This window comes from Ptychodera flava, chromosome 3 (assembly GCF_041260155.1).
Source record: "Ptychodera flava strain L36383 chromosome 3, AS_Pfla_20210202, whole genome shotgun sequence".
Classification (NCBI taxonomy): Eukaryota; Metazoa; Hemichordata; class Enteropneusta; family Ptychoderidae; genus Ptychodera; species Ptychodera flava.
In genome coordinates this window covers 3836567-3858984 of record NC_091930.1, presented here as the reverse complement: position 1 = coordinate 3858984, position 22418 = coordinate 3836567, and the positions used below count along the sequence as shown (strand labels likewise).

At 39.3% G+C, this 22418-nt stretch overlaps 1 protein-coding gene across 1 annotated transcript in view; it reads right to left on the bottom strand.

Annotated features, from left to right (window-relative positions):
• LOC139130295 (uncharacterized) overlaps nucleotides 1-22418 on the bottom strand; it is a 39373-nt gene that overhangs the window by 15683 nt on the left and 1272 nt on the right. Inside the window, exons 4-33 of the mRNA XM_070696048.1 lie at nucleotides 21719-21859; nucleotides 20796-20933; nucleotides 20235-20360; nucleotides 19739-19852; nucleotides 19208-19339; nucleotides 18563-18697; nucleotides 17923-18165; nucleotides 17130-17353; nucleotides 16415-16579; nucleotides 15309-15609; nucleotides 13993-14293; nucleotides 13083-13245; nucleotides 12392-12580; nucleotides 11955-12171; nucleotides 11535-11680; nucleotides 10096-10344; nucleotides 9345-9621; nucleotides 8356-8583; nucleotides 7561-7896; nucleotides 6972-7220; nucleotides 6340-6507; nucleotides 5649-5819; nucleotides 5018-5175; nucleotides 4085-4225; nucleotides 3373-3514; nucleotides 2918-3051; nucleotides 2502-2678; nucleotides 1588-1800; nucleotides 982-1117; nucleotides 244-410 (exon numbers count right to left, since the gene is read on the bottom strand). Of these exons, the coding sequence (XP_070552149.1) occupies nucleotides 244-410; nucleotides 982-1117; nucleotides 1588-1800; nucleotides 2502-2678; nucleotides 2918-3051; nucleotides 3373-3514; nucleotides 4085-4225; nucleotides 5018-5175; nucleotides 5649-5819; nucleotides 6340-6507; nucleotides 6972-7220; nucleotides 7561-7896; nucleotides 8356-8583; nucleotides 9345-9621; nucleotides 10096-10344; nucleotides 11535-11680; nucleotides 11955-12171; nucleotides 12392-12580; nucleotides 13083-13245; nucleotides 13993-14293; nucleotides 15309-15609; nucleotides 16415-16579; nucleotides 17130-17353; nucleotides 17923-18165; nucleotides 18563-18697; nucleotides 19208-19339; nucleotides 19739-19852; nucleotides 20235-20360; nucleotides 20796-20933; nucleotides 21719-21859 (5681 nt within the window). The remainder of the gene's footprint in view (nucleotides 1-243; nucleotides 411-981; nucleotides 1118-1587; nucleotides 1801-2501; nucleotides 2679-2917; nucleotides 3052-3372; nucleotides 3515-4084; nucleotides 4226-5017; nucleotides 5176-5648; nucleotides 5820-6339; nucleotides 6508-6971; nucleotides 7221-7560; nucleotides 7897-8355; nucleotides 8584-9344; nucleotides 9622-10095; nucleotides 10345-11534; nucleotides 11681-11954; nucleotides 12172-12391; nucleotides 12581-13082; nucleotides 13246-13992; nucleotides 14294-15308; nucleotides 15610-16414; nucleotides 16580-17129; nucleotides 17354-17922; nucleotides 18166-18562; nucleotides 18698-19207; nucleotides 19340-19738; nucleotides 19853-20234; nucleotides 20361-20795; nucleotides 20934-21718; nucleotides 21860-22418) is intronic.

Below are 22418 nucleotides of genomic sequence, written 5' to 3'. Positions count from 1 at the left end.
ATAGCTTGTACAGCAAATGGTATGCAGACTTTCAAGTGAGATGCAGTTTAGTAGAATTACTCTACCAAACATGCAGTAAACCATAACAGATTTCCCCAAAATTTTTCTGCATTAGTCTGCATTAATCATCAGTGAACTAGGGAGTCATCAGGGGGTCAATAGTCAGACAGTGCAAGCCGGAAGCCCCCCCAGGGCACCCATTTTGGTTCGTATCCAAGTTACTGTGTCTACATATCCTCTCACCTGAATGATGGCATTGATGTCTTTGATTTCATCATTTGATGTCTCATTTTCCAAGTTGACAATTTCAATGGTGTGTTTCTCAGCCAGGGTCTTGGCCAGTCTGGTTCTCTCGGCGTCTGTCATCATGGACCCTGGACCTTGCTGCACCTGAAGCTTACTCTTACCATCTGAGGGAAAAAGAATAGCCACACTTGATAAAGACAGGGTTTGGGGGTAGTGTGTGGACTTTCCTTGATTGAGATAGAATGAACACCAGGAAAGATATCCAAACTCTCCAATGTGTGGACATTGTACACCTGATTAAAAAGTACATTGACCAAAATAACTGGAATGAATTTTTTGATCATAAAAACAGGTGAAAAAAATCATGTGAATATGATCCATAGATAAAAAGTCATTATCATAAAATTCGCATACCTAAACAGTGCTTATGAATATACTTTGCATAAATGAATACTATTATATCAAATGTTCACAAATGTGTATGTTGGTTGACTCTCTTCATCTAAACGCCACTGCTTAATGAAATTGAACAAGTTCAAAATCTGAACCAAATTTTGAATTACACAGATAAGTTCACGTTGTCCGCACAAGTCGTTTTCAAATCATTTCTCTAATCTTTACATATACTCATAAGAAGACATAAAATCCTCTCTCCTATTAGAATCAAAGAGAATATTTCATGCATGGAATTTGAAGCCCTCTTTTGAAAGACAGTAATGATCGCTGACTCTGTACCTCTGAGTTTTCTGTCATCAGAGTCTGCTGAGCTCTGCAGCAGCGGTGACGTGACCTTGTCTCCGGATTTGGAGACATTCAGCAAGTTGATATCGCCACGCACGATATTGCGTCCCAGATCAGGAAAAGTCGCACCCTGGATATATAAAACAGAAGACAACAGAGATATAAGTCAGACATATTTGTATAGCAAAATTATAAGTTTTGAACAAAATATTATCATCTATTAGAATGGAGTAGACAGATGGGGGTTTTCAATGGTAGCAGATACACACAAATATGAACAGTGTCAAATACTTTGAACATCAAAGTCATATGCTACAAGGTCATGTGGTTGTGGTAATCTTCAAACACTAAATCATACATGCAAGATTTGCAATTACCCATCACTATAGTGTATGTGTGACAGTCAAACACAGACACTGCTTCCTGCATTTTCATCTCAAATCACTATCACGATTCAGATCTCTGCAAGATTTGATGAAAAAGCTCAAGTTGGGACACTGGCTTATTACATATTAATAACACAAATCTATCCATTTGCTTCTTAAAATCGTTCAGAGAACATTTCCTGTAGAAGAGAGTAGTTCAAAATGTTTGACATACCCCTCGGTTGATATTGATGTTGGTGTCTCCCTGACCCTCCCCACCCAACATGAGGGTGAAGTGAGCGCCCCTCTCCAGCATTGCCAGTAGCTGCTTCAGCAGGGGTATGATCTCCTTGTTGGAGGAGGCTGAGGGAATGTTGTCCTCTCCGTACACGCCCGGAATGGTGGCGTCGTAGTCGCCGGCAAGCATGGCTGCATTGGTCAGGACAACCTATGAGGCAAGGAAAAGGCATGATTGTAAATCTTGGATATGTTCAAATAGATTATACAGTGTGAGGTAATAATGCAATAATTATACTATAAAACATGTCTACTTAGCTAGCGTCCTTTTCTAGCAGATTCAGCTATGTCTGTCATTTCGCTTATTTAAGATGCCACAAACTTAAAACTTTTACTTTTATTTATAATGGTTAGAATGTATTTTAGATTAATTAAAGACCTCCTGATTACAATACAATTTTGGAAACGCTAAAAATGCATGCAGCTATTTCAAAACACTTTACAGTATGTTATAATTGCCAAGGTAAAATGTCATTATACCATTCAAGCTTTCCTCATTTTCAGATTTGAGAGAATTGAACATTTTACGAATGATTATATTCTGATTATTCATATGTAAACCAATGCAAACTGGAGTGAAAATGACCAGAAATAGCTGCACATTTGATACAAATTTCAAAACATTCCACATACTTTGCTGATAAATTATATACAATTTGTCATCAGTCTGCATGTTAATATTTTCTTGCAGAGCATTGTTCTTTCTTCCCTCACCTTCACCACACGCAATCATTTATCATCAATTTTCAGCCTCAGATGCACATTTCTCTAATCATGGTAAAATTACATCTTTTTATCAGCAATGTAAAGTACACAGATTCCTATCTATGTAAATGACTGAGATGTCTTTACCTTGGCTTCCAGTCCCAGCAGTTCACTTCTCTCTCTGGCGTATTCCAGAGCAGAGTGATCTTCATCGAGTTGTTCGGTCCTGGTCAAGAGTTGGTCTTGCAGCTCGGCCTGCAACCTGGCCTTGGTCTGTTTATATCTCTGAAGTACTGTGGCTTCCGCATCAGGGTTCATAGCATCCTGAAAATTATGGATTCATAGATGAGTGAGTGAGTCCGATAAAGAAGAACGGAGAATGTATATGTCAGGGCTAGAATCACGTAACTTGTTCTGATTCAGAAACACAATCGCACAACTTTTTCTTTTACAAAACACAAGACCAATTCTTGAAATAATGTGTGAACTAAGATAAAACACTGTTTAACTTTAAGAAAGGATTAAATTTTTGTGTATGCAACACTTAGACTCGGAATGTTTACCTGAAGTTCAGCCATTCTGTCCTTGAACTTGGTCTCCTCGGCCTGGAACTTGGTGAAGAATTTCTTGATGACATCCACAAACTTGGTGTGTGCCGTGTTGTGGTGGTTCTCACCGTCTCTTTCTGCCTGGTCACCTACGATGGGAATTTAAAATGCAGAGTGTTTCATGATATGACACCCCTTTACGAAATAATGGAATGATCTGAGTAAAGTTAGAACATTGCCTCTTGCAATTTGTAAAATTCAAATCTATTTATCATGGGGGAGTCAAATGATTTACTAAAAGGGTATTCCATTTTGTTCTATATCTGTGTCAAAGCTAGATGATACACCTTTAATATCACTTTTTACAAAATTTCCCAGAAGGGAATAATTTACAAGATTGACAATAGCTATCACATTTGATAATATTACCATTCACACCATTTAACTCACAGGGAAGGCAGCATACATACCTTGGGTGAGTATGGCCACCACATCAGGCGGCAGTATGGAAGCCAGCTCCTCCTCTGCATCAGATCTCCTCTTCACCTCCCTCTTGGCAGATTCAGAGATTCCTCTGCTCTCTTCAGAGATGGAATCCAGGGCTTCCTCCACCTGTCAATCAAAGTAGTGGACGTGAAACCTTTGACTGACATAACCAATGTTACCCCAGATAACAAAGATAATGGGAGCACACATAAAACCTTGGTTCAATTTATAGCAATCAACTTACATAGTAAGTTGGTGCCGGAACTTCTCTGACAGTGATTCAATATAGTGCTGGAATTTCTGACAGTTGGGGTTATCAAGGAATTAATGTCCAGTTTCATTTGCACCTTTTAAAAAATACTTTTTTAAGTATTACATCTGGCTACAACAATCAGTTACCTTTCGTCCAGTCATGGCTATTTCTCCTTGATACATTCAGTACAAGACCATATTATGCAAATACAACAACTCATTTTTTTGGTTTTGTTTTTTCAGCAATTTTATTGAGACGGTCAATGTTTTTGTTTTGTATCTCTTATGCCATGAGGAAAACTACCAAAAAGTTGAAATTTTGGTGCTAGAAATATCACATCTTTTATTCATGAGAGGTGTTGATATGGTGATGAATGCTACTTTGTATAAATGAGTAAAATAGGTTACGGCCTCTCCAATGGGTTCAAATAATGAAAATTTCACCTTATCACTGGTGACGTCTTGGATTTCATGCATGAGTTGGTACACAAGCAGCGATTCTCTGATCGTAAGATCTTGTTCACGTTGACGCTGACGTCTCCAGAAACTGCGACGTGCCACCAACTCATCTTCAAGCAAGGCAACCTGCAAGTGTGAATGAAAGTACAGATTTACCGAAATTTCAACAGATATCTTAGATCACACAGGCAAGAAGAGTTACGAAACATTTTTACCTTTTCATCCCCAATTCCCTTTCACCAGGTCCATGATCACCATTGAGAACAATTGGTTTGGGTCAAACCATCTCGGTGAAGAGGGTTAAATTTTTGGATACAAGCAGGCAAAGGTTTTGTGCTCATCCTTGACTGATCCCTTCATACCTACATCAGATTACTGTCATGGCAAAATCATTCTGTGCAACTTTTCCCCTGCATTCAGATCTTGCCTTCTGTTTCAGTTCAGTTACATTTTGTTGTAATCTGCTTTATGTCATTTCATGGATGTTACCAGTGAAGAATTTTCATTTTGCCACAGAAATTCATGAATTTGCATCACAATAAGGTGGTATGGGGGCTTTTATTCGCTTATAGAAATGCTGTGCTCAGCTATCACTTTCACTACATCCCAATATAATGTCCGCATGTCACGTGGCCTGTTCTATTACAATTAAGGGGAAGTCAGTCTGATTTTGAGGGAACCTTTCTGTACGCAATGTGCATTTAACAGCATCAATAAACAAAGCAGCTCGTTTTGTCCAATGCTATGATTAAATGGAATAAGCCAATATATGCATTCGAGAGTGTTCTGTTGTATAGTAGGCAGGTAGTTCAGCTATCCATAAAGCAAATACTTTTTGTCCCCTGCTATGATTCAATGGAATGAGCAAAGCTACTGTGTTTGAGAGCATTCTATTAAAATGTAGGTAGGTAAACTCACAGCTCCGAGGGGTGGCTTTCTCTTCTTGTGTCCACCTGATGCCAGTGTTACAGGCACCACTGTGTTGGTTTCAGGGTTGGTTCTGACACCACTGATTGGACTGAGATCACCGGTCACTGGGTCTACGGCCTGCTTGCCAATCATGATGGGGATCAGACCTGGTGGGGTAGTGGTGGGAGAGAATGTGGAGGGTGGAATAATTGAAGTAACATGAATTACTTATACTATGTAAGGTAATATTACAACTTGGGAATTGGAATAGCCAATTACAGTAAAACAGAAGAAAACAGAGTTGTTGGCATTTTCTGTGGGAACTTCTTCGCAAGCATTACGCCTCATAATTATCATCCTATGCCACATGTTTCTCATATACCAGTGTGCTACATAATTAGGATCTTCACACTGCAACAAATGTCCTAATCCTAGCATGTCGCCTTGTGAAATCACTGGGTTGTGTTCAGTGTTGACAAACACAAAGAAAACACGCTCTATAAGTCTAAAAGGTTTGTGTATCGTCTTGGTTGGGAAACGACCATTTCATAGTAAAAGTTCACCTTAATGCTCAAAATGTTGAAAATGAATATGCTTTAATCTTGTATTCTGTAACTGTCACTCAATTTCCAAGACTTACCATCTCCTTCCGGGTCTTCCATTGTTCCACCGAGAGGTTTGATCTCTCCAGTCTCCGTGTCTCTTTCTGCTCCAAGGATCGGCACCTGCTGGCCAGAGCCGCCGGGATCTGCCATGGTGGTACCGACCAGAATTGGCAACAGCTGACCAGTGGCAGAGAATTCATACATTCCTAAAATACGAAGAAATGTGAATAGTATTTAGTCTAGTTCAGTGCTACTTGATATAAATCTTAATGGCATTTTTTTTAATTCAAAGTATACAAAAGTTGATGATAAGTCAATGCACAAAACAGTGGTTATGTTTTTGTTCCCATCTTATATCCTCAACTTCTCCACAGAGACATCAAAATAGAGTTTTCTTTTTTGTGTAAGCATGTTGTATTGTACACAAAGTCATTCACAGAAAACTGAGTTCAGTTTTGAGGTCACAAACACCAAAACTTCAGACAGGTTCTAGACAAGGATCCATGAATACTGGTGGCGCTATTATGAAAGACTTTGAGCATAACTGATCCATTCATGGACACTGATGGCGCTATTGTGAGTACTACGGTTGAAAGACTTTGAGCATAACTGATCCATTCATGGACACTGATGGCGCTATTGTGAGTACTACGGTTGAAAGACTTTGAGCAGCACCAAGCCATTCATGAACACTGATGGCGCTATACTGGTTATATTCCACCTTACCGGCACATCCACCGGAGGCGGCCAAGATGGCTGATCTGTCTTCCCGTCTGGTCAGATCATGACTGTCTCTGATCAGTGATGCTTTGCATTTGTTCCTGGCTTTGATCAGTTCTTTCATTGCCGTCTCTAGCTGGCTCTGTTCATGTCTTGTTTTACTGCCCTCAGGTCCTGCAGAATGGAAAAACAGTTCAAACAATTATATTATGATTTACAAAAGTCCACACAGTCAAAGTCACGTAAAATTCAAGGACTTTCAATGATATTTCGAGATTCAAAATATAATTTTCCAATTATCATTTGACGAGAAATCAGTCTTACATATTCCAACCAATGCAATAAATGCAATGGTTTCGGAGTATATGCAGTGGATGGACAGCCAGACATACAGACATACATACTGATAGATGATAACCTGTCAGATAACCTGTGATTACCACATATAACCAAACGGGAGCTAATAAAAGTGTATTATTGTTGATTGGAAGTGTGGCTAGTATTTTCATCGGGTGTCTTTGTTCTTGTTCTTCATCGTAAAGTATAAATGTTATGAGATTTGAAGTACAAAAAAAAAGGAGAATTAATTGCACAAATGAGAGAAAAATTCCCCAAAGTAATTAATTTTTGTCACATACCCATGGTTGCTTCAAGGTAGTCCCTCATAGCATCAGCAACTCTGACTTCAACAGCCAGCACGCTGGCATCTAGCAGGGCTTGGTATCCACCGTGAGATGGCACAGCGTCGTCGTCCTCTATGCGACCACAGTGCGTGCGCACTTGCTTGCCGCTGAGCGGTTCGATGAAAGTGTCGCCGGGAATGATGGGGATGGGGGCTCCGTGGCCATGGCTACTCTCCGTCATCCCTCCCACAGGTACAATGTCACCTGTGAGCAATTTAAAGATTTGTAGAAAGATGACAAAATGAGTGATATCCAATTTCAATAGCCATCAACCATGCTTACTTTCAAATCATGATATTCTCAAATCAAGGAAAATTGGTGTTGCTCTTGACTAAAGTCAAAATTTCTTTGACAGCATTGGTAATGAATTGTGTTTAATAAAAAAATAAGAACTTACTCGTCCCTTCACCCCTGTTACAAAATGTAAAAGCCACAAGCATACATTGAAAGAAACTGGACTATACCATAGCATGATGGTGACAAGGGTAGGTTTTGAAAATTGCCAAAGCTAGGTGATTCCACAAAGATTTGATAACTGTCTTACCTGTTTCTGAGTCAAATGCAACTGCCAGTATCGGCACAGGTTGCTCAGTGTTAGGGTCTATCATAATTGAGCCGATCTCAATAGGCAGGGGTAGACCTGTCACAGGGTCTGTGTGGGTGCCTGCCACAGGGAATGTCATTCCTGTCTGTGGATGGATGGTGACAGCTGTGATGGGCACGTGGAGACCGCTCTGGGGGTCCGGTATCGGGGCGCCGAGTTTGAGATCGCTGCGGCGCTCCATCGGTGTGAGGCCAATGTCTACAGGTTGTTCTGTTTCCGGATCCAACGGATATGGAATATACGGAATGAGTGGTTCGTCTGACTTGATTGCTTCTCCTGTTGGTTGAAGATAATAATGGTCAGTAACCTCCTAACAAATGTTTGGATTCAACCAAGTTTGCCTTACCAGCAACGATTAATAGGCTATTCCATTTCAAACAGGTGTGGTTATTGCTGCAGTTCACTGTACACCATGCTCTCGATGTAAACCGTGATAAAATTGCAAACTTTTAGAAGACAGACACTTACTGATATAAAAAGCACAGCCTTTTTTGGAGAAGAAGTGAAATATTTGCTGTCACCTTTTTCAGAGAAGAAGTATTCTTGAACAGCACATGGATGTTGTATGGACTTTTGTGGCAAATGCCAATCAAAGTTGAATCTAGAATTTCTTATTTTTAAAGATTAATAGGTGAACAAATACATTTGTAAAGAAAAAAGAAATTACAAAATTCTTCAATTGGTGAAACTACTGATGTCTTTTATATGAGTGCTAATAATTTGAGTCTAACTAACCTGTGGCAGAGTCAGCCGTGAAGACCAGTCTAGAGGTCGTGGGGTCATATGCAACATTGCCCTCTATAGGTAGAACATGGCCAGTCTGTGGGTGCACAAAGTAGTTGGATGGCACTGGTTTGGATGAGCCGTCTGGGAGTAACATGCGAGCATCCTCAGTGGGTTGAATCAGACCAGTGATGTTATTCTGTCTGATCAAGTCAGTGTTGATTATGCTTCCATCAGGACCTGTTAGGGAAGAGGAGAAACAAAAATTCACATATTTAGTTGTGAAAATGAAATAGAAAGAATCACCAACAAATTTGTAACTTTCATTTCAGGAAGTCTCTGGCAAACAATGAGGCATACCATCAACCATATCTTCTTCTACGCTAATATTACCTAGGAAAACCTATTTCCATTAAAGATACCTTAAGGTTATACAATTCATTGTATCATGGATGAAGCTATTGAATCTGTTCACACCTAATTCCATGTAAACAGGTCCACACTCACCATCTACAACAATGGGATTGGGCCAAACCATTGTTGTGAATGGGTTCTAGATGCTGAGCCCTATTGGTTTCTGGAAATTTCTATTACTTGTGTGCACATAAATTTCAATGTTTTTAACTGATCCCTTTCACCACCATGGTTTGGCCCAAAGCCACTGATTTCATCTGTGAAAGTGGACCTGTCTACAGGAAATCAGGGGTGATCAGGTTTAATATAAGATGTTCAGAAGACAATAAACATCTTAAAGAACTAAGGTTTCACATTCTTTGAGTAATTTTATTATTTTCTGTATCTAAAAATTGTACCTCTGCAGTGATAAATTTGTCCACTATAGACTCTCATTGGAAAAGGATAACAGAAATAGACATAATTGGACAACCAGACCCTATCATCATTTGACCTGTTCACACCTTATTTCCTGTAAACAGGTCCTCACTCACCATTGATAACAATAGATTTGGGCCAAACCATTGAGATGAAAGGGTAAAACTCACCAAACAGTCTGTCAACAGTGACAGGTTCATCACTAGATCCAGACTTGGTCAACAAAGCCCCTGTGGCATGTCCCAGCACACCCCAGGCTCCAAGCCTCTGCGCCTCCGTCGTGACCTCCGCCGACATCCTCTGGATGTGAGCGCCGACTCGTCGCACGATGTGTCGCTGAACGCTGTCGTCGAATTCGTCTTCCTGTTTCAGTTCACCCTTGAGCAGCTTCTGGGTGTACTCGTCAAGAAGTCTCCTGGCTTCTCGCAAGGAAGACATGTACGCCACCTGTGATACAGTACAGTGAGTTTGTCAAGAATTTCTCACAAACAATGGATACATGTGCATGTCTGCTCATCCAAAGACTATCTGCATGTGACATCTATGATCATCACTGTACCTTACAACATGGTATCTATTAAAGCCCCATTCTTCCATCCCTTGTATTAGATCTCATTGACAATAACTATTCACACAGTATCAGCTGTCTGTTGTTTTCTTTTGAAAGTTTGATCAAGTTTATCAGTTTGCTTTGAGAAAAAGCTGATAAAGAACCCGTGCCTTTATGAACGCACTTCAGATCAACCTGAAAATTCATTGATGCTGCAATCTGAAGAGCAAATTATAATCTCCACAAGCTTACAAGCCCATCCACTTCTATCTTCCTCTCACACACTGCAAACAATAAGCTGCATATAATTTCCCTTCACACCAGCGAAATGAAATTCTGGCAGTCTTTATAAGTGTTTGTTTTCCACCCACCTGATGGTCTTCCCTGTATCTCTCATCCTCCAACATCAGTTGTCTCTGTCTTTTCAACACTGCCTCAAACCTGGTGCCAAGCTCCTTGCGTCTCTCCAGCTCTATATCCAGGGCTTCCCTCTTCCTCTCGTAGGCTGCCAGGTCTTCCGGCGTTGCCAGGCTGGATCTGCCCTTCAAATTCATCTTGGCGATCCACAGTCCCTTCAGGGACTCTGTCTGGTTGTTGATCTTCTGGTACAGAGCTTTGGCCTGGTGTCATAAAGATATATTTGTTTAAAGGCCAAATAGCTGTATCTTTTTGCATTATTTTTGTGATTTTACTTCCAAACTAAAACAAGTTCATGGGAATGTACTCATTGAGGGGTGTTTATACAGGTAGAATAAACTGTCCACTGGGACAACATGTGCAATTTTGAGCAAGATAAATAATAAACGTTTGCCCAAACATAAAATGGCGCCCTCATGCAAATAAAGCAAAAACACAGTACGCAGTGCATATATGCATTGGAATCTTCACAGAAACAACAGAGTAGTCCAATATAATGCATAGTGCTGAATGTTTTCCACTGGGACATCATATGCTATGTTTTCTTTGTAATATTACCAATTTTAAAAATGGCGGGAAATCAAAATAACGGTTAAAATTTAAATTTACTTGTCCAATTTTTCAGTGGTAAAAGACTATATCCTTTAAATTTGTAGAATTTAAAGAAAACCAGAGAAAAAAGAAAGCTTTTTTCAGGTCCACAAATTTCAAGAGTTACAGCTACAGTGGCTTTAAGTTGGTTGAGAGTATCAGGATAACAAATCCAAATTTTGTCACTGTCACATTCATCAACTTAACCCTTTCACCATTATGGTTTAACCCAAACTCATTGTTTTCAGAGGCAATTGTGGACCTGTTTACAGGGAATTAGGGGTGATCAGCTTATCATAATTACATCTAAGCATTTATTTGTACACTCTGATCCTGTCTACATTTTTCAGATATTTCCCGATATACTAATGGAAACCAGTTAATGGACTAGTCCGATATATGCATGGCTGTCAGAACACTTTTTTTGTAACGTTGCCTTCATTCCTTTATTTAATGTTTGACGAGAAACAAACTCACAAAAAGACATTTTTATTACTGTACCAGTACAACAGTTTTTCTTATTTCCTGTTGAGCAGTTTTTTTTTTCTGTCACTTTTCAGTGGTTTATTTCACATTTGATTTCAGATCATTTACAACACTGTGCACTATTAGATCATGCTGTGTTTTTCAGTTAAAAAAAATTGGTTATGGCGATCAACCTAAACATGTAATGTGACATGAGAGTAAGTAAGGCTTAGATTGAGACGACTGACAGAAGAATATTTCTGCACAGGAGCCAATAATGGCAGTTGTTGGCACTTCCTAACCCTACAGAGTCAATGGTCAATTTTTTTTTCCGTACCTCTTCCTTTTGTCTTCCAAGTTCACCGGTGACCTGTCTGGCTTGCCTGGCGAGGTGATCATAGAGTTCATGGCTACTGAAGGCCTCCAGGTCAAGCTGTCTGTCGTAATCCCAGAATTCATCATTCTTGACTTCATCAGCAGGCTCTGTGAACACAAAAATTAGAATGAATCTGTTTTGCCAGGGCATGCGTATGATTGATTGACTAAACTAATTGGAATAAATTTTCTCGAGAAGTGATATATATTCACATGATTACACAAAATGCACTTCGTTGACAACCTTGTTCTACTGCAAGAGATTTTCAGATGGTACAACCTCGCCACATGCTATATCAAAGATGGTGGCAGCAAAAAGTGCCAAAATTTAAAATGAAACTTTGAGTGAAAAATGATATACAGTGTGACATGTTCCACTCACCTATGCCAGCAGTTGGCACAACAGCGCCCCCAACGCCACCTGGTCCGCCACCACTTTCAATGGCTGCCATGTGTTCAGTGTTTCTGTGGTATTTCTTGATGTGGTGGACGGTGGATCCCTTGGAGGAGTAGTCGTCCAGGTTCTGTTTCTTGGAAACCACGCGATACTTGGGTCGGATGTACATGGCCTTGTCCCATCCGTATTTACGGAATAGTAGCTATAGCAGAAGTAGATACAAGGTATTTATGTAACAAACGCTACACTAGAGTTATCATTTTTCGCAAAGTAGAAAAGAAAACAATACATATCTGTGTATTTTCGTTCTGAAATGTTTTTCACAAAAAATATAAACTTCTATTTCAGGTAATTTAATTTATCAAGCACAACTTTCTGATATGACTGAAATTGAAGACAAGAAAAATAAATTCTTTGCTTACCAGGGCAATGACAAGTAGTATCATGATGAAGAGTGCCCCAGCCAGCATACTGGCTATCAGTACCCAGTCTGGTGTCAGTAGGATGTCTTGCTCTATGGAGATACCGTTCTGGATGATGTAGCGTGGCGTGGTCGGGAAGAAAGGTCCGTCTTCCGAACACTGGGCGCTCTCCGCCATCACACGCACGTACTGTAGAGCAAAAGTTTTCAAGATTGAAAAACTTGTCGTGGTTGGCTAGGGGTGGCATGGTATGCACTCAGTCTAATTATCACAAAATTTTCACACTTTACGGAAGATTGTATTGATACTTTGGCCGAATGTAGACGAACATTTTAAAACTGTGTAATTTAACATTGTTGAACAAAAGCATACATCTTTTAAATTAGCAGAATGTACGAGCGTGACTGTTTATTATCACAGAAATGAGAGTTTCTACTCAGTTTTTTATTTTTCATCAGAGAAATTTCACCAATTCCTACATGCTTTCATTATGACATGATCTGAACATTTTGGTTGTAAAAATATGATCGACTATGACCATCAAAACAAAACTAATATTTGGTATAGCCATTTTGTCTGTTTCAAAGTGCTAATATATATGAGCAGATAAGGGTGAAAGGTTTATACCACTGCAAGTGCAGGGTAGGTAAGCTGAATCATAACACAATCCGGCAGCGCTATTCAGACTTACCATCTTCCTGTCTTTGTTAGTACTCATATAGAAAGCATACACGCCTGGGTCTCGGAATTTATAGGAGAATAGTGTGGTCTCGGTGCCGATCAGGGCCTGTGCCTCTTGCAATTCACGGAAGCCACCATAGTCAAACTGATCATTGGTGTTGTAGAGGTTATCCCTAGATGTGGGCAAGAAAACACACCGACGTCACACCATGAATATTTGATGCAACTGTCATGACAAAGAATTACCCCACTGGTTAAGTGCTTAAGTTTTCAAGCCTGGCATATTTCTGTATTTTTTTGGTATATTTTCAGCAACATTCTGATGCGACTGGACAACTGATATGGACCTTGTCTAACAGCAGTACAACTTTCTACAGTAAACTTTATTTTAATGCTCTACTCGTGGCTTTGGACTATCTTTTTCTGGCCCAGCATACTGGACAAAAATACATAATAATACAACAAGTCTGACTGGTCCCCTATCTTGTGACCCAAGGAATGGAATTGTTTGCAGTAGGTAATTTATACCAATGCAAGGTCTGGAATAAGAATCAAAATTAGAAAATTTGAATTGTTAAAATCATAAACACAACATTTTGTTAAACATGTTCTGTCTTGAAGAGGATATAAACATACTGTGCCAACAATTTGAGTCCATTTATAATTTCTTTGACAAAAGGTAGATTCTTTTAAATTCAAAATTAAGATAGTCTGCCATTTTTTCTTTATTTGATTCCAATATATGGATATACTGTACACAAACGATGTTTACCAAAACAAGTGATCAAAACACAAGTACAACAATCATAATTTAACCTGTTCACCCTAATTCCTTGTGAACAGGTCCAAATTTACCATACATGACAAATGGTTTGGGAAAAACCATTGTGGTGAAAGGGTTGGAGAATAATGCCTCTTACCTGTCGTACACTGGGTAGTAATCGTTGCTGACACTGAAGAACATCAACTCTCCATACTTCAGACACACAGTAGGATTGTCAATACCCAAGTAGTTGGACCCTGGCAGGACCGAGTTGCCCATCAGACGTCTGGAGCGATGAGTCACATTCTGATACCGACCCACGGAGACGGACAGCAGCCTCCTGCTTGATGACGAGCTGGTGGAAACGCGAGAGATGTTGAGGGTTCCCTTCATGTTGTCCGTCAAGAGTGACAGTGTCTGGTCCATGTCGGGTTCATACACACCCAAGAATCCATTGGCTGTGAACACAATTTATTGTTTAAAATCTCTACATGCAGTGCACATGTGTGTCATAAAAAAGAAAAGAATGCTATGTTTCATGAAAGAGGGCAGCCTTCAGAGAAGGAAGCCATATTGGAATACAGTTATCTGGTTTTCTAAAAGCTTGAATCCAGTTTCTCCTTTGGTGCACTTTTATTCATTAAATTGTTTTGAAGAGAATAAATTAGCCTTTTCGAGGTGGAATAACAACATCACATCAGTCAATGAATGTTATGGCTCATTTTCTATACTTCACATAGTTGCCTGAAATACTTCATTTGAGTAACACTCAGACATCAATACATGTTTAAAGGTATTCAATTTTCAACTGTAACCTTCCACAAAACATTTCTTTATTTGAATTGCAGACTATGAAATTCAAACAAGTCTTGTCTTTAAAAACTTTCTCATTAAGTGTGATTTCACCTAATTTGCCAACCATAATGTGTTTCTTCAACAAATCCTCACAACAAAATTCAAATTATTCTTCGTTCTGGCAGAACGCACCTTGAGGACAGATATTAAGACTCTCAATTTTTTACAATATTCATCTGACCTACCATTTGTGGAGGGCTCATTTTGAAGCTTGTAGAGTAAATACATTTTTCACTTTGTGCAGTTTTGTGAAAATTGGGAATTTTAACTTTTCCCAATAGAAATAACACAGGGATGGGGGCCATTTTGAATTTGAAATATCATCAATTATTCGGTGATTTGCTTCTCTGGTACCAAAATTTGCATGGCGATCCCAAATTTCATTCTTGATTTTGAAAGAGAATAGTTGAAAGTTTGCTTGAGGTTAGTTTGCACAGAAATTTTAGTGGACTTTCATTTTCAAGGCACGAACTACCTTATACAACACCGAGCATAACCTCCTTTAGTCTTGATGTTGAGACTAGATTCTGTTCGTATGTAGCAATGTATGTACTGTATATAGAGTGGTTATAGTTGATATAACACATGAAGACTACAAAACACTTTGCAGTTACTTACAGCTCATTTCAACCATGTGTATTGGCTCAGAGCTACCGTCCAACGCCGAGCACGAATCACTCATAATTGAGTTCCTGGCATTGATAACTCTGGTCAGAGAACTGACTGGTATGTCAACTTGGTAGTTGTCAGAGTACCAGTTCAGCCGGACGACAGGTGGATCGGAGCAGATGAACTCGACGCTGTAGCGCTGGGCCAGCCGGCACTCCAAGTCACAGATCTCTTCCAGATCGTCCACTTTGCATTTGCACATTCCAAGCAACATGTCATAGCCAAGGTAGTCTTCTTGTGTCAAACAGCCCTGAATAAAGATGATAAGTTGAACATTAGTATGCCCGGCAAAATGTAAATTCTGTCAGTATCCTACAGTCAAAGTGCACAAATCTGATTGTAAATGCATTTTCAAAATCAATAAGTAGCCAATAGGCATAAGAATGGGTACGCTTTGTCTTTGGATAGAAGCATTGAAATATAATGAAAATGTTTGGTGTTCAATTTTGACCATATAGTAAAATCATTTCTTGTGTGTATGCAAGTCAAAGTGTGTTGACCCGGTTCCAGGTTTGTAAAAGCAATGTGTCTAGGAATGTCTGGGTAATGATTGTCAACATGGAAAAAAAAACAGAACAAAATGGCCATTTGGCTGCTGAATTGGATTGTACAAAAAATAGTATGACATGCATGTGTCTGTCATAGTGTGTTGTCCTTACTCCAAGCTTGAATCACATCGGTCAAGGTATGTAAAGGGAAACAAGATGGCTGTCTGTTGGCCATATTGGATTGTATCACAAAACCAATCAATATGCATATATACCACAGCATATTATCCTTGTACCATGTTAAAAAGAAATCTGCCAGGGTAAATTTGAGATATCTGCCTAGAAACACGGAACCAAATAAATTGGTCACCCGGACTTTGTCTGCTAGGACTAAAACAACCAATACCCTTGTCATTGTTGTGACAAGCAAAATGTTCGTGAAATCAAAAATTATGGTAGTTACTATAGTAATGATCTGAAGTCAATCTTTTTTGTGAATCATGAATATGCACTTGTCCTTCCAGCAAAATATGGTAGATATATGAAATAGCATAGATTGATACTTACATAGTGAGTACAGAAATTTTCCCACTCTGTCTGAGTGTAACACTGTCCATCCTGTGTTCTAGTAGTGCCTTCAAAGCAGATGTCGTATACATGCTTCACACAGTCCTGTTCTCGCCCTACCATGACTTCAAAGCCATGCGCACAGGGACACTGACGATCACTGGCCTAGAAATGAGCGTGGCAAAAAAATAGTTCACAATGCTTGTGATAAAGTTTTTACCTTGGACTGTAAAATAAGTTTGTATTGGTGGCAGCGGTGGGACTACGGTGCCCAGAGGTTACATCTTTGGTAAGGTTGGGTAGATGATGTCATTCTAGCACATGAAGGACAACAGCTGTTCTCAATCGTTTCAATCAAATTGTCAATTGATAAGAATGTACAGACGTGTTCTGCAGTTACAAAACTTAGCAATGAATCTGTTGAGAGCCAATACCCTCTATATGTGGGACTGACATGCAGACGAAGTATTGAATGACTGTCTATCTTTACACACATTCTGAAGAAACCAAGCCTGAGTGAAGGTATATGCATGTGAGTGAACATTTTAGTATGTCTGTGCACAATTCCAGTGAAGTTGGTTCACATAATGTAACATGTTCACCATAATTTCCCTGTGAATAGGTTTGCCAGCCCTGTTCAAAAAACACTGCAGTCCTATCAAAGTCTGTTGATAAAAAGGTTCTGCTCAAATCTACATTTCTCTTTTTTTGTTACCTGGAAATCTCGGCCAGATCCTATGCAGACACATGTTTCCTGTCCAGTGAATGGCTGGTTGGCTTCAGCTCCGCAGTGGAAGCACGCCTCCTGACCAATCAGATGATTGAAGTGGTCAACGCTGCAGGGCAGACAGTCTGTCAGGATGCCCTTTCTTTCTATGCTGTTGTATGAACCCTCTGGGCAAGCAGTTGGTTCATAGCTACCTTCTGGGCAGTAGTAGCCTGAAATGGGATGAGAATAGAAGAAAATCATTTGCAAATTTAGAAAAATCAAATCATTTACAAACCGGCGAAAAATGAGATAATATTTTGCGCATCGACAGGTTTACATCAACATAGATAGCAACTAATGAAGCGCTCACATGGTGACACTTTCCTAGGTCAGAACAAGGGAGAAAAGTTTCACATAACCACAGCAAGAACATGTTAGAAGACAGAAGAATTGGATACATGGAAAGAGATAGAATGAGACAAGACTGGTTGAAAAAGATAGAGTGAAAGATAAGGAAAGACATATACACATACAGGTAGACGGTGTGACAAATAAGAGACAAACACAATCTGATAGTGTAATATAAGGAGAATTTGAAATGGTGTTGATAATGGGTGTAGTTGAAGAACTCGGGGCCTAATTTTCCATATAAAAACAATTGATGTAACAGAGCTCTCCCATAGCTATGTGAAGCAACTGCCCCCACCTCTGTAACTTGTGCATTGTGGACCCAGTGTTGTGCAGTCACACCTGATACCATGCACAACACGCAAGGGGTGATAATTACTGGCTAACTAACCTCTTGGGCATGGATAGGAGTTTGTAAAGTTGACACCCCACAGTGTATCGTTCGTCATCGGTTCATCGGTAGTGGCCCCTTCCAGACAGACCACGCCCGGCTGGCAGATGGTGCAGCTTTGACGTTCTGGGTGGTCACCATAGTAACCAGGTGGACAGATCTTGCAGGTGTCTTCAAAGGTGTTTCTCAGAGAGCCATCTTTTTCTCTGTAACCTAGGGGGCACTTGATGGGCCTCATAGCACCTGTAATAAAAAATAATTGTTTGACATGGTGCATTCTGAAAAACTGACATCCTTCATTTGCAAAACTGAATCGATGCCTAACCTTCAAACAGGTATCATCAAGAGTTCCTAATATTCAAGCAAGTGACAATATCTGTAGATTACACAATGTGTGATGGCTGCTCACTTTTGTACACATTTAGCTTATGGTATTAAAATCCATACAATGTGTATTTCCAAAATCTGGTCATCACATTTGCTACAACAGATTGTCACAAATATCACTATATTAAATCTCTACGATAACAAGGAATTATAAGTATTTTGGTGTACTGATCTATTTGCTGTTAAATCAATCTGCAGAGAATAAAGACAAATCAGACAAAATCAGAAAAATTTTGAGAAAAAAATAGCTTACCAACGTTGGTTCCATTGCACCATTCTCCGGTACAGTAATGGCCGGCAGGACACGGTTGTGGGTAGCTTGAGTTCACCGGGCAGTAGAATCCACCGGGACACGACTCTTGCGTCATTGAACGGTTGCAGAAGTAACCTATGCAGGCACAAAGCAAGTATGTATTCAGAGCATTATTCAGTAACACTGACTTCTATGTGATAAATTTGCTCTATTGTGTAGAAATGTTTGCAAAGATGTTGGTCCAATGATGAGATTAACTGTTTGTTTTAATTGTGGTAGTGGTGGCAATCTTCAGCTGAATCTGTTCATATTAAGAAAACATAATGTATTTAATTTGTCCCCTGAAATTTCTTTTTTGACAAACCAATAGCACTCTTGAGAGGCTGTCTATTATTGGTTCGTCATTTTAACGTGTCCCCAGGCTCATTGTTAACAAGCCCACACTAACTGTTGATAACATTGGTTTGGCAAAAACCATTTCAGTAACGGGATGTACTTTCTTTGTTGAACCAATCTGCCAATTTATCTAACCGGTGAGCATATCTTGTAACTAATCACAATATATCTTCTGACATGCTGTGAACACCCTCATATTATTGTCATCTTGTTTACAACCCGATGCCATGACGGTAGTTTACCCCTTACCTGGTTGACAGTCTCTCTGCTCCCATGATCCCTCTGGACAGAATTGTCCTTCCAGGCATTCCCTTCCCACTACATTGGAGGTATCGTTTGGACAGTAGAAGCCAGCAGGGCACGGCCAGCACTCAGCAACATCTAAGACATTATGAAAACACATTACCTGAATCAAACTGACTAAACATTTCTGCAAAGTGCAATTGAGTTGAACTTGTTGGTTGCTATGTCAACAGATCATAAAGGCAATGAATTTTAACTCTGATTTTTTTTGCCTTAATCTATCCACCCATAAATAAATGAATTGAAAAAAGCATTGAATAGATGACATAAGCACTCAAAGATTTAAAAGAAACAGTGTTGTGATGGACTTTCTTTTGATGGTAAACTTATTGCATAAGATGCTGAAGAGAAATTCTAGCACTACATGACACTACTTTGGAAGATCTCTAATATAACTTACATTCGAAATTGACACAATGCAAGTACGCATTGACAAAATATGGGGGAAAGGGTCAAAGGTCAGAGTTAGAAACTTACCTCCTGCCTCCTGGGTGTCCCTGTAGGTACCAGCTGGACATGGCAATGGCTCTGGGGTAGCCTCTGGACAGTAGTGGGCAACTGGACATGGCCGTATAGTGTAATCTGACATACCTGTTGCAATTTTTTTTTCAGAATATATAACAAACATGAATATGAGATGAGATGTCTCTGTGACGATTTGTCCCAGGAAGAGATTTTGAGATTAGATAGATAAAAATACCTGCCAAGGAATGGTTACTTCAGGAAAAATAAACTACTATAATATTCATGTAAACCAAGTTATGGGACATGGATGAAATCAGTGATCCGTTGTATGAATTCTATATGAATTTCGCAGGAAGTTCGGAAAGAGTTCGGTTTAAAGTACACTTCACAGTATTTCTGGCTGATGTTTGAACAGTGTATAACATTCACCATAGACACAAGTTGTATTCCAGCGCATATATATGACATGCAAATAGTAAATTTTGCTCTTGAGGTCATGTGACTTTACCTGTCATGTTACAGACAAAGCCCCCAGGGCAGGGCTCACATGTCGACAGGTTGGTGGCACCCACTGAGTCGGACCATGTGTACAGGGGACAGGGCTGCATCGCTTCTCCAACCTGGCAGTAAAAACCTGTTGAGATATCAATCAAATAAAGTTCAGCGACACAGCTAATTGCTTTCAGTAACTTTGCTAATTGATCACAGTACGCACATATAATTAGAAAAGCATTCATACTTCTGAGTAGGTAGCACCGCTAAGTCTGTATGTGTGTGCGTGTTGTGCGTATGAAACGTGTATACGTATAATATGCTTTATCTCTCAGTATTTTTTGTTATGTATCTTGTATCTGGTATCTTACCAGTGAGTAAGTATAAATACTTGATATCTGTGGTACAGTCCACAAACCAGAGATACGAAATTGTTCAAGTGAACCAAGATACCACTACTGTAACATGGTCTATCCGTACACCTTCTTCTTCACACCTTTCTGTCTGTACAATTTGTGACAATCAGATTCACTGATTGCCTCAGTGGCCCTTAATGCAGACATCCCGTTTTACATACCTGGATCGCAAAGCTGTGGTACGACGATTCCAGGTGGGCAGTTGTAGCCGGCTGGACAGCCGTCACAGTCACTTTGACTTGTAGCGCCCCGCTTGTCTATCACCTCTCCCACTGGACACACAGACACATTAGTTGCACCTGAAAAAGGCCAGAAATTTGACATTTCAAAAAACTAAGAATGTCAAGATGTTCAGTAAAATATATCTAATCAAAAATCAACAAAACGTGTTGAATCCTTACAAACATTACTTACTCCTCTTTTGATTTTACAAAATTGCCAAAAACACTTGCTCTGCAGACATTTTGAGATTTGGTTTGGCAAAGTTAGAGGCACATAGCCCAGCAGAGTACTGGACAATGTGTACATCAGACGTACTATCTCAAAAGAAAGCCATAACAATGGTTTAGTTCATGAAAAATCTTCAAAGATTTTTCAGATTCAAAAGGCTCAAAACATTGAAATATTATATTTTTGGTTGTGATGTTCAAACAAAATCTTATATGTTATTTCATGTCTACCTGTTTTTGATTTTGACCTCTCATTTTGTGATGCATGTGATTTTCTTACTGTTTATGATACATTCAGCAATGTTAAAACCCACTATTGTTCCCAGAGACCTGATCCAATCATGAGGGGTGACTCCTAAACACCACACACACAATGACGAGTCACACCATGTCTCAGCGCAGTGAGCAGATCTTGGAGCGTTCCTAGATCTATTAACCTCGGTCTTCCGACTATTGTCACTCAAGTACAACTTAATATCTTTAAATTTTTTATCTACAAAAGTTTACACATTGCTGTTTTCACTGCAACAGCAATTCCAAATAAGATTGTCATGTGACTGAAATCACTGGGATCAAAGAACCAATTATTTGAAAGACAGAAACGTCAAGCAAACACTCTTTTTTTATGTTCTCACCTTCTAGACAGTAATATCCAAACGGACACAGCTCTCCCTTCAATGGTTCTGAGCCATCTGGTGTGGGTGTGTCGCTACCACTGTAACACAGGTATCCAGCATTGCAGGGACCATCCACACGGCCACTCAGACAGTATTTACCTGTATACAAATACAGTTACCAAATGAAAACACTGTGAGGATAAAAATATCAATTTCCTTTGAGTTTGAAACACTTGAAGCCTCTGAGTGCTGTAAACTTTCCCATCAAAATTTGTGTGCATTAGTTGTCAAATTTTTATCAATTTTCTTTAATTTTCCCATAATTTTGGGCAAAATGGCCATAACTTTTAATACACCTATATTTAATCAGAATTTTTGAGATAATCTTAAAAAATTGTCAGGAACTGAAAAAAAATTGTCTGCGTTATATTTTATGAAGGCAACGAAAATTGACTTTGGCACTCAAAGAGTTAAAATTATCTTGAGGGTAGGATGTGCCTCAAAGTGATTTGGACACTCAAACTTTCCAAATACTAAATTTGTGGTCTGTTGCTTGCTAACATCATTTTCAAGCCTGCTAAGTAAATGAATTTTTCATCGCTTACTGTCTTGTTTTTGTAATAGTTGGAAATTTAAATCATTTCAATTGAGATTTCAGAGGGTACAGCAGTCATATTTCAAATATCAGTAAATTTTAAATCATTTTTTTCAGATCAAA